Consider the following 10,800-nt stretch of genomic DNA (forward strand, 5'->3'; position numbering starts at 1 on the left):
TTTAATTTAAACTTTGTCTATAGTACCGTTTAAATTGCCATCCTACGAGAAAATCGTTTTACCAACCCAGTTAATTACCAATTTGGTTCTTCCAATCTGACATTTTGGCATGTTTGAATGCCACCAATCGGCTGCCAGTTCGCCTGTGTGGTACGATGTTTTTTTCTCGCGAGACCTGAGAACGTTTTCACGTCTCTTCTCGCGCTCCCCACTCCAGGAATCATCAGGCTGGCGGCTTTCGACGCCTGCGTTACTTCTTTACGAGTGAGCAAGAAGGACGTGGTACGCATTTGCCCGGAGATGCAAGCCTTGACGGTGGGCTTAGCTGCGTTCGTCAGAACCGAAAAGGTGGCTTTTTGGTCCAAATGTTTAGCAGAATTTCAGCTGTATCCACACTTTATAGCTGTTTCGCGCTCACTATGGTCGCATGAAGGATGCACCTTGCAAGCTCTTCACTGACTGGACGCAACCAAGTCTGTCAGCCTAGGGGGTCTATTTTCTTAAACTAGAAGTAAAGGTAGGTAAACTATATACATTAAAAACAATTTAATGGTATCATAGGTCATTTTTGGTTGTGGCATCATTAAAGGTACCACCATGGCTTGGTGGTGAACTTGGGAGTTTAAGATGTGGAGTTTTGGAAATATTCCAAATTGGAAACTTGCCATGGTAATTACGGGTTTTGAGGGAAGTGAATGGAACTTGGGTGTAAATGCATATACAGTGTACTACCCCAATTTATGAAAATAAATTGTTCCAGAAGTTGTTTCGTAACTTTACCACAACAATTTCAAAATATAAAGCAAGATGCTACAAATGAATCCTTTTTTTGTAAATTTTCCCTTTTGTGAAAAGAATTCCCATTCAGGCTTTATAGTAACCTGAATATTTCGTATGTAGAGATATTAGTAAGTAGAGGTACTAGTGTATACTTCACTTTGTGATATTGCATTTCATTACTCCTGAGTAGCAACATATTTGATGCTCAGATTTTGCCTCACGTTGAATTACTCCTTGAGTTAGGAGTTTTATTGCTAAATCCTTAAAGAGTTTTAACCTCCTGTTTTTAAATTTGGGAACTTAACTGTACCACTGTAGATATGATGATTTTTTTCTTTTTTCCCCTATAATTTATTCCCATTTATTCCATGGAAAGTTCCCCCACCTCCTGGAATTTTGCTACTCATCCCCTGTCTCCTGAGTGCAAACCCAACAACCATGGACATTGAACGCAACATGGCTCAGCAGTTGGAGAGTGTGGAGAGGAGTACGGTCTTCCTCAGGCAGGAGCAACTCACTTTGCTCCACGGTCTCCATCTGGAGATTGTTTCCCTGCAGAGACGCTGCTCGGGTAAGTGTCTCATTAAAAATGTATGTGTATTATGATTCAGCAGGTTCACACACACACTGACCTCTTTCTACAAAAGAAAAGCATATCTTAGCACATTCTAATAATATTATATATATATATATATATATATATATATATATATATATATATATATATATATATATATATATATATATAAATAGATATTAATCTTTAACATAATTGTTATTATCATGTAAAATATTTCCTGCCCAATGCTAGTCCTAACTCTCCATTTGATGTGAATTGGTGCAAGACCATGACAACATGATGATGTCATGCTGTGATTCCTGGAGATGACATCACTATCCCACCAGTTAATGGACCTTATATTGCATTTGTTCAAAGACAGCTAACACCCAAACCGGTCTATACTTAGCTACAAACCTTAAAATACAAGAAAATGTTACCCAAATCAAGCTTGTTTTTTATCTTTATACCGTCGTATGTTAAATTACATATGCATTATAATGTATAGTAGAGCAATCGGATTAATGCAAAGTATATCCATAATGGTTAATCCATGCATCCTGTGGTTTTAGTAATCTATATAAATGATGCCTGGTAGAGACAGGACTGTGTGAGCACAAGAGAGATAGATGGCTCCGAGCCAGTGCTATCAGTTGTTTAGAAAACACTCTCCCCCAACAGTTTGTTGCGTCAGTCTACAATTGTGTGTGTTCTTTATGTCCATTCTTTGTCAGTGGGGTCTCCCATATGCACTTGTATCCCATCAGACGCCATGTACATAAATAATTTTCTTTCATCATTAACTCATTAACAGTGATACTCATCCAATCCGTCTGAACTTGGAGGGCTGGAGGTGATCATTCATTCAAATGAACATTTGTTCAAATAAATACTGGGCAATGTAGAAATAATAAACACAACTTTAGTACAAATATTAATATTGGGTTTGTGCTAGATAATAACTGCAAATTCCTGGCACCATCAAAGTAATATTTAAAAATTCTTTTTATTTTAGTTTTTCCTTTTTTTTGTGTATTTTCCACGGAATATGGTAATTCAATCTGTGTTCTTGTTTGTTTTTCACAGATTTATTTGTCTTTAATCCATTCCAAGCAGATTGTCTGTCTGGAGCCCAACGAAAACCTTGTTTACACAAGAAACAAACATACATTAAGAGGAAAATTCACCGAATCATTAATCTTTACGTTTATCAAGAAAAAGAAAAACTGCCTTATATATCCATTCCTAGTATGTTTGTGTTCAAGATGTATTTGTCCTTAATCCATTCCATGCTTATTGTTTAATACTACCCGACAGACTTTTTCCCCAGCAGGAAAGAAAATTTTTTGTTTTGATTTGAAACCTTTCTTGTTTTTTGGATTGATAATGCAAACATAAGCAAAATGAGTCTAAGATCACTTTCTGCCAGCTTGCTAATGCACTGCTTCATGAAGGACACGATGAGGTTGATTTGTTGTCTGCTGTAGAGACGCGTATTAATGCTGGCTTGCTCTTCTGGCAGTGACATTTACGTTTATGTCCCTGAAATGTCCTTGACATTGAATATTTCTCCTCATGCTAAGATTCTCAGTCACTATAAGCTAATAGGCAGTTGAATTTGTTCCTGTAAAGTGTGACCAAACCTACACAGGGTTGTGTTTTTTTACTGGGTGTAGAGGACGAAGGGACGGTAGTGTCACATTATTACTGCAAACAGTGGTGCATTACACCAATAAAATGAAGAGTAACTACACTAGCACAGTTGTTTTTGCTGAAAACTCATTTTGTACATCCAAGACAAACTTTTAGGACAAAAATCTTTGTGCGGTCATAAAATTGAAGTTCATTAGGAATACACCTACTGTATTTTCTGCACTATAAGGCGCAACTAAAAGACAATTTTCTCAAAGGTGCGCCTTATAATCCAATGCGCCTTATCTATGGATTAATATTGGTTAATCATTGGGATATTTGATTATTCGAATGGAAATTTGTATAAATTACATTTTGTCTAGTAAAAGTTGGAATATATAAACCATGCATTTCTGTTTCTTAACGCTAAATTACGGTGCAGCAGTCATTTAAAATTTCTGGATAATTAAAGGTGCGTGAGACCTATCATACACCTATTAAAGTCTCACTGTCAAGTCATATACTCACAGCATTATGTGTTACTTTAATCCATCCATCATTTTCAAAGGCAAAGAGCATTAGTCATGGTATTAGTTGAGCATCGGATATAATCCGACCAAAGGCTCCCAGATGTTTATAGGATGAAATGTGGATAAGCTGTCCAAAACTGTCTCCTCCAATCATGGTTTAGTCCAGTTATAGTTTTGTCCTACTTAGCTTGATAGTTTGATGAACCAATTTACAAATCAGGCAGTGTAGAGATTGTTTATATTGAACACATTGACTAATTTTCTTAACTGTTGGTACAAAATTGTGAGTATAGAGTATGGAAGATTCCTCCATATTCTGTTCCAATCGCTGGCCGGGCTTTGCTTTCAAGTGTGTGGAACTGTCCTGTCTTTGGACATTGTGCATTTTAATAGTGCATGGGCAGCGTTTTTCTTTAAGTACATATTGATTTCAGAGAGCAATACTCAAAAATCTGCAACTCTATGTCGGCACGCAACAAAAGGCATTATGACAAGTAATGTAAATTCTAGAATAGGGATTCTTCCAAGCTTTAGCTTCATATATGAGCATGGGGCAAATCGAGTTATCGGTTATCTTTTAATTGAAAATATTGAACCCACTTAAAATGTCAGTGCTCCCTTTTTAGATATTTCGGCTCATAATTGATACTCGACCATGATTACTTTTTTTTATCATTCCTATTAAACCTATTTCTCTTTTCAGAGCTGACAGATGACCTGAAAGTGACACCTACGTGTCGACGCCAAATAGGTATGTTGAACGAGATTATAATCCCTTTCAGTTCATTTATGTCAATCATATAGTCTGCCGTCTTCATCATTTGACCCAGACCACCTCTTTCTGAGCCCAAATGGTTAGCCCCCATCCAGGCAAAACCCCCAATGCAGCATCAGCAACACACTGCATCAGTCCCTTCCACCTCCCCACCCCCCATGGGAAATCTCTCTCTCTCTCACTCACTCACTCTCTCCCTATCCCTCTCTCTCTCTCACGCTGATACTTTCCTGACAATCCTTACACAAAACCGGTCTCTGCTTTGTGCTTTGATGTGAGCTGACCCAATAATCCGAGATGGAAAAAAAAGCAACGGTTTATGGCTTTACTAGAGCAGTGGCTATAAGAAAACTACAGTAGATATCTGACACACGCATATTGAATCTCTGCTACCGAATGCATTGATTGTAACCTCTCTTTAGAGTTGTACCGTACATTTGGTCATGATGCGTGGAAAAGAGGAGTCAAAAGGCAAACAGTGCCGTGCAGCTGCATTACTCAGCCATTAGAAGCATCTCTTTTTTCCCCTGGGCTGTATGTGCCTATCCATCAAGGGAATGTTCTCCTCCCTCCCTGGCAAATGGATCCATCCTTTTTTTTGCCGGCTGCTATCGTCTCTCCTCGTTGTCCCGTGGGGGGTGTCTGCTTACAACAGACAACGAGAAGAAGCCCAAGTAGGCAATAAGAGCTCGCAAGATACAAAGAAAGGGGAGGTAGAGAGGAGAGTGATAAAAGGGATACGAAAAGGCGGCAGACGGGGGGTAGAGGAGTAAACGTGGGGTGTGATATGAAGTCACGAGTATTATGAACTCAACCTGGGTGTGGTGATGGTAGGCGACAGCTATCCTAAGAATCAATGTCTGAGGATTTTTCCTGGAATACTTACAAAAAAGGGAGACAGTATCCGGGAATATCAAGGGCAAGATGGAGTTACTCATTAAAGTACATTAATGTAAATAGACACGCAAGTTTTGGTCTGACTGAAACGGAATATATGGATTCTGTTCCCCTCTGCAGGGATACTGTCTTCCATAGTTATGGGAAATATTTTCTGTTGGACCTTGTTTGGGAATCGTAGTTTAGTCTTTCAAATGAACAGGAGTAAGCTGAGGGACCACAAATGTTTCTCTTTTTTTGTATTTCATCCCAAATGCATTGACTGTAAATGGATGTAACTGTAAATAAGTTATTTGTTTTGGCAATACATCTTGTATATATTAACAGCGATGTCATATACTACAAATATTCTGTAGTTTACTGCGCCAGTTTTTGCCAAACTACTAAAGACGAAGTTGTCGTCTTGTATTCGGGCCAATACGGTATAAGAGTGCATGTGCAAGGTTTTTCCTTTTTCATGTGCCACAAATTTTCCTCACTCCACTCTTAAGGAGCACTTGGTTCCCCACTTGTGTGCATGCCTGTGTCAGCTGCAGCAATAAAGCAATCATGTGCACGTGCTGTGTGGGAAGAATGAAGTCCCTCTTTTTCATCTGCCAATATCTCATTGAGATGAAAAATGCACCCCAACAAGAGGGAGAACCATGTTAGGTTGTCTGGAATTGATTTATCAAATGTATCGCTCTAATACCTTTGTCTTCATACTATACCAGTGTGTTTACGCCCAAGCTTGTTATATATTCACCTCAAGGAATATATAACAATAATATGCTCTTGTAGCTTTAAATTCATGAGGTGGCTCAGGCACTGTGTCTCGTGAGACAATAAATTGCAGTAGGAATGGAATGAAGCACACGTTAGTATACGCTCCAACTTTGTTTTATTTTTAGACAAACCAAATTCAGAGGCATACACAATTTTGTACTCCGGCCACAAATATCTACAAAATACTAAATATGTTCCGTTATATACAATCGTGTTCACTGTTGTAATTATGTAGCAAATCACTTTAATAAACGGATTAAATAAGACCAAATCCATTTGTTAGTCTCTCAAGTTGTAATTTGACCTCTTTATGAAATACATTTCACAATACAACTTTTAAATTTTAAACACAAACTTCACTGTTTTGGTAATGCATGTAACTTAGCTATTTTTGTGGCGTTTTAAGCAATAATTTGTATGTATTTTTACTGTATACCTTGTTAAATGCAATCATTTTTATGTATTTTTACTGTATACTTTGTTAAATGCAATCTTTTTAATGTATTTTTTACTGTATACTTTGTTAAATAAGAGGATTAACAAGGATCCTACTCATGCAAAACATTGTGTATACTCTCACATGAATACTCGCTGACACCACAATCTGACTTTGGCACTAAAATACAGCTTTAAAAAGAAAATCACAAGCCATGTTACAAGTGTGTTGACATTTAAAACTAGTAATTACAGTTTCACTTTACTATGGATTTTTAACCATTATGGGTGGTTCTGAAATCATTTCAAAGTGGCACTGACACCACGGAAATGAGTCTTTTCATCCAAGTTGCTTAGTATTCTACATCCCTTTCCTTTTTCAGAAATACTAGAGGAAGAGGAGCTGCTGGAGGTCCGCTGCAGGGATATAGAAGAGCATCTATCGGAACAGGAGTACACCATCGGAGAGATTCGCAAGGAGCTCAGCCACAAGGGTGCGTTGGTGGGAGCTCTTCGAGCTAATCTGAAAGAAAAAGAGCGCCACTTCCTGGAGGAGCTCAAACGACGCAGCCACTCCTCCACCGTCCTAAACGCAGAGCTGCAGAAACAAACTGAGGTGGCAGCGTACCTCTCCTTCCAGCTGCACGCCGCCAAGCAGAAGTTGCACCACCAGCGTCTGCAGCAGAGGCACGCGCTCCTGACCGAAGGCCCCAGTCTGAACCTCCAGTACGGCGGTGAGCACATCTCGCCCCAACAGTTGCTCGCGGGGGCCTCCGGTTCCTCTCCCGTGGTCAAACCCAAACGCACGAGAGCCTCCTCCAGAATGGAGCGCGCCCGCGAGTGCGTGCCCACGGAGAAAGTGACGGGCCCGGCAGAGCCTGCCGCCATGCCCGACCCCGCCCTCTTTCTTCACCCGTGGAGGTTCCGAGTGCGTTCCAAGCAGATGCGCAGACCGCCTCCACTTGGCGTAGAGCAAGAGGATGAAGAAGTTGCTGAGCGATTGCCAGCGGTTCCTCAAGAAGAGTCAACCAGATTGGTGTCTGCTACTGTAGCGCCCCCTGCTGCTAGAGCACCAGCAGACTAGCAAAGGGGTGATCTTTTTTTGTTTGTTTTTGTTTTGTTTTGCCCCCCTGTCCCTCATAGCGATTTGGTATGGCCAAATTATGGCTCAGGGTCCACACATGGTGCGCCCAAGCATTTATATTTTCAATGCAATAATTTAGCTCCGTTTTTGGTTGTCTTTATTCCTTTAAAAATGATTTACTGGAATAACTGGTTTATTCATTTAATGTACATAAAATATGCAACATCTTACTGATATATTTGTATTTATTAAATATCGATCTTATTATTACATTTTAATATGCACACATTAAGAACTGTTAAATGATATATCTAGATAATTATTTACATTTTCATATTCGAGTCTTAACCGCATCTCCAAATGACCTGAGCCATATGTCCATTTTTAAATCAAATGTGGCCCTTGAGCACTCAATTAGCCCCTCCCCTTTTCCCCTCCAATGTTATGAACTCGGTACAATAATCAGTACATGTCACTTTAAGTCAGTCCTTGATTCGAATGGAAGGATGTGTTTACACGGGTGTCACTTGTGGGGCCTTAATAGTAAAAGCAATCCTTTTTTTGAGTCCAGTTCAGGTTCCGGGCATTTTTGGGAGGACTACAAGCTTTTATTTGGTGTCGCCAGGAGCAACTGTGACCTTTAAAGTTAACCCATAAATCAGCCTGACACTGTGCTTGTGTGACTTTAAAGACAAGAGTGACAGCTGAAACTATATCTGAGGTGTGTGCAATTGTATGAGCCTGCCACTGGTCAACAGAAAATATGGTATATGAAGACATTTGAATTTGTACCTTTTGACAGGTGAGCTTATGTAATACCATAACTTTTAATAGATTTGAAAATCAACTACTTGAGTAGATGCGTCTTTATTTTAAGTTTCCAACTTGTCTTATCCAATTTTAAATAAAACGACCCAACATTTTTTCTCAAGGGTTTGGACATACTCCTTGTGAATTTAACTGCACTAAGAGTTCTTTTAAAAACATGTGCTTGATGCATAATTTGCAAGTGGGCTCCAACCTAAAACACAAGCGGCAACAATAATCTAGTTCGAGGTATTTCATTTGTTTACAACTCAGGAAAAATGGACTAACAAGAAGAGGACTGGTGGTTAAGTGAGGGCTGTTTTTTTTCCCAAGTTGATGGTTCACATTTTCAAAGTGTTCAGTGCTAACTCTGATATTGTTGCTGTACAAACATGTGCAAGGAGATTGTAAAAAAGGGTATGCTGAGAATGTAGTCAGTTATACAAGAGTAAAAGGAGCCTGCAGTACAAAGAAGAGAAAAGCAAGAACTAAGTGAACTGAAATATTCTGTCAATATTTATTTTCTGCTAAACATTGAGCGTCCTTGTAATGGCTGCCTTATAAAAGAGCAAACTTTTTTTTCATCTATGAAAAAAAAATATTGAGGTGTTTACAATTTGGGCATTTTTTCCTTAATCTATGTGACTTGAGTACTTTAAAACTCATTTTAGTTGTGATCAGACATGATTCTTCCTCTAACTGATATTTCCTGATGAGAAATGATGTAAAATTATTGTGTTTTGTCTTTATCAGAGAAGTGTATTCCTATATTTATATAATCTAATCTCTAGGTTGGGATAACTGTTTTACAGACTAAATATGTTTATATTTCATTACTGCTGTCCGTATTGCGTCAAGTTTTTGTATGCTATTGTTTGAAGTTTGTTAGATTCTGTTGATTTGATGAGTAGTAGAAGACTTAACATGGGTTATTAGACTGATTAATGCTGGACAAAAGGCAGCAATAAATCTATGGGCATGTTGTTATGCCACATATAGTGTAACTGTCAGAATATAATGCCATCTGAAACCTTTGCCCAACATGGGAAAGCCATTACGATAGCATTATTGTGTGCACTACTCCAATAGAAGATACTAGTATGGTAGTAATAATAGGGGTGATCCTTCTTCACGATTTGGATTATCGTGGCCATATCTTGTCTACATTTTCCGTGATATTTGAGGGATTACTGTAGTTCTTACTGCTAACTGGTACATTTTTTTTCTTCACAGTGGGGATACTGGATTAAGACTGTTAAACTCTCAGTATCCAAAATTGAAACACAGGTACATCCTGTTAGACCTTATGGTAGCAGTACTGTACAATGGTCACATTCAGGATTCATGCATATGCATATTTAGCTTTAACAAACGTGTTTTGCATCTGTGCTTCAATATGATTTACAGGAAGGAGCCAAAGAGCGCTTACCTCAAACTGAGTACCCTTTTTTCAAAGTTGTTTTCATGATTTATTTGTACTTTTTTGTTAATAATCCTCATGTTACTGCAATATATCACCAGACCCCTCAACCTGAGAAAATATCTTCCATTTTTTTGTCCAGTTTGGTGTTATTAGAACAGTTTCACCCAGTACCAAAAAGCATCAGACTTTAGTGATGTGATAGTTGATATGAGCTTGCCAACATCAACCACATAGGAATAATTTCTCCTAATATGGTCTATGTCTTAGAGTGAGTGAGCTGACAACTGCATCAACTCTGTGTTGTCCTGAAAACATACTCATTGGAATAAAAACCAAGACCTGTCCGTGTCTGCTTGTTTAGAATGCTTTGTAAAACACACACCAAAAGCTTGATAACGATCCTGATTATTTAATTGAAGTGTGTTACTAGAAGACATGGAAAACAGACTGGATAAGGGCCCTTGAGGACCAGACTTGGGCACCCCCTGCTTTATATGTTGGCCGGGTCTATTTACTTGATGCATGCACCTGAGGGGAATTGATACTCTTCATTGTTTGACCCCACAATGAGATTGTTAAAAGCTGATTGTATACAGGCCAATCTAGGTCACAGTTCATCTGTTGATTGGGTTTAATCAGTATAGACCCATTCTGTGCTATGCAAGCTTGCTAAATTGCCTTTGCTGCACCACACTAGTAGAGTGTGAAAAATATTATCTATTAACTAAAAAGGGAATGATTCCAACAAATGTTTTCAAACATGCACTCTTACTAAATAGGGTCCAAAATGTTATAATGACTGATTCCACTTAGGGAAACAGCTTTTTTTGGAGTTCGATCTGACCGTTTTTTAAAATAATTCCTGGGTGCAGAATCCAAAATGTATCCAATCTTAGTCTCATTCAAGTGTTTTTTTTTTGTTTTTTTTCAAACTTAAGGATCTCTGGTTTCTTAAACATAGGGAAAGTGTGTTTTGTGTGCTACTAATTTAACAAAAATCTAAGTACATTAATATCTGGAATGTTATGTGGACGTCACTTTTTGGGTCATGTATTTGGCATACTATTGTGGCCTTCATGACCCCAAAAGTTATGGACCCAGGTATTAATTCTT

At 38.5% G+C, this 10,800-nt stretch overlaps 1 protein-coding gene across 2 annotated transcripts; it reads left to right on the forward strand.

The window, feature by feature from the left end:
• Positions 1-157: 157 nt before the first annotated feature.
• Positions 158-10,031, forward strand: ccdc92ba (coiled-coil domain containing 92Ba). 2 transcript variants are annotated; one of them, XM_077612146.1, is made up of 5 exons: positions 158-282; positions 404-517; positions 1,157-1,351; positions 4,205-4,252; positions 6,757-10,031. In XM_077612146.1, the coding sequence occupies exons 3-5, from the start codon at positions 1,219-1,221 to the stop codon at positions 7,455-7,457; spliced, it is 882 nt and encodes a 293-aa protein (XP_077468272.1). In that variant the 5' UTR covers positions 158-282; positions 404-517; positions 1,157-1,218; the 3' UTR covers positions 7,458-10,031. The 2 variants fall into 2 exon arrangements, with proteins under 2 accessions (XP_077468272.1, XP_077468271.1); XM_077612145.1 differs by having other exon boundaries at positions 172-315.
• Positions 10,032-10,800: the final 769 nt, after the last annotated feature.

Source organism: Stigmatopora argus, chromosome 10 (assembly GCF_051989625.1).
Source record: "Stigmatopora argus isolate UIUO_Sarg chromosome 10, RoL_Sarg_1.0, whole genome shotgun sequence".
NCBI classification, from domain to species: Eukaryota; Metazoa; Chordata; class Actinopteri; order Syngnathiformes; family Syngnathidae; genus Stigmatopora; species Stigmatopora argus.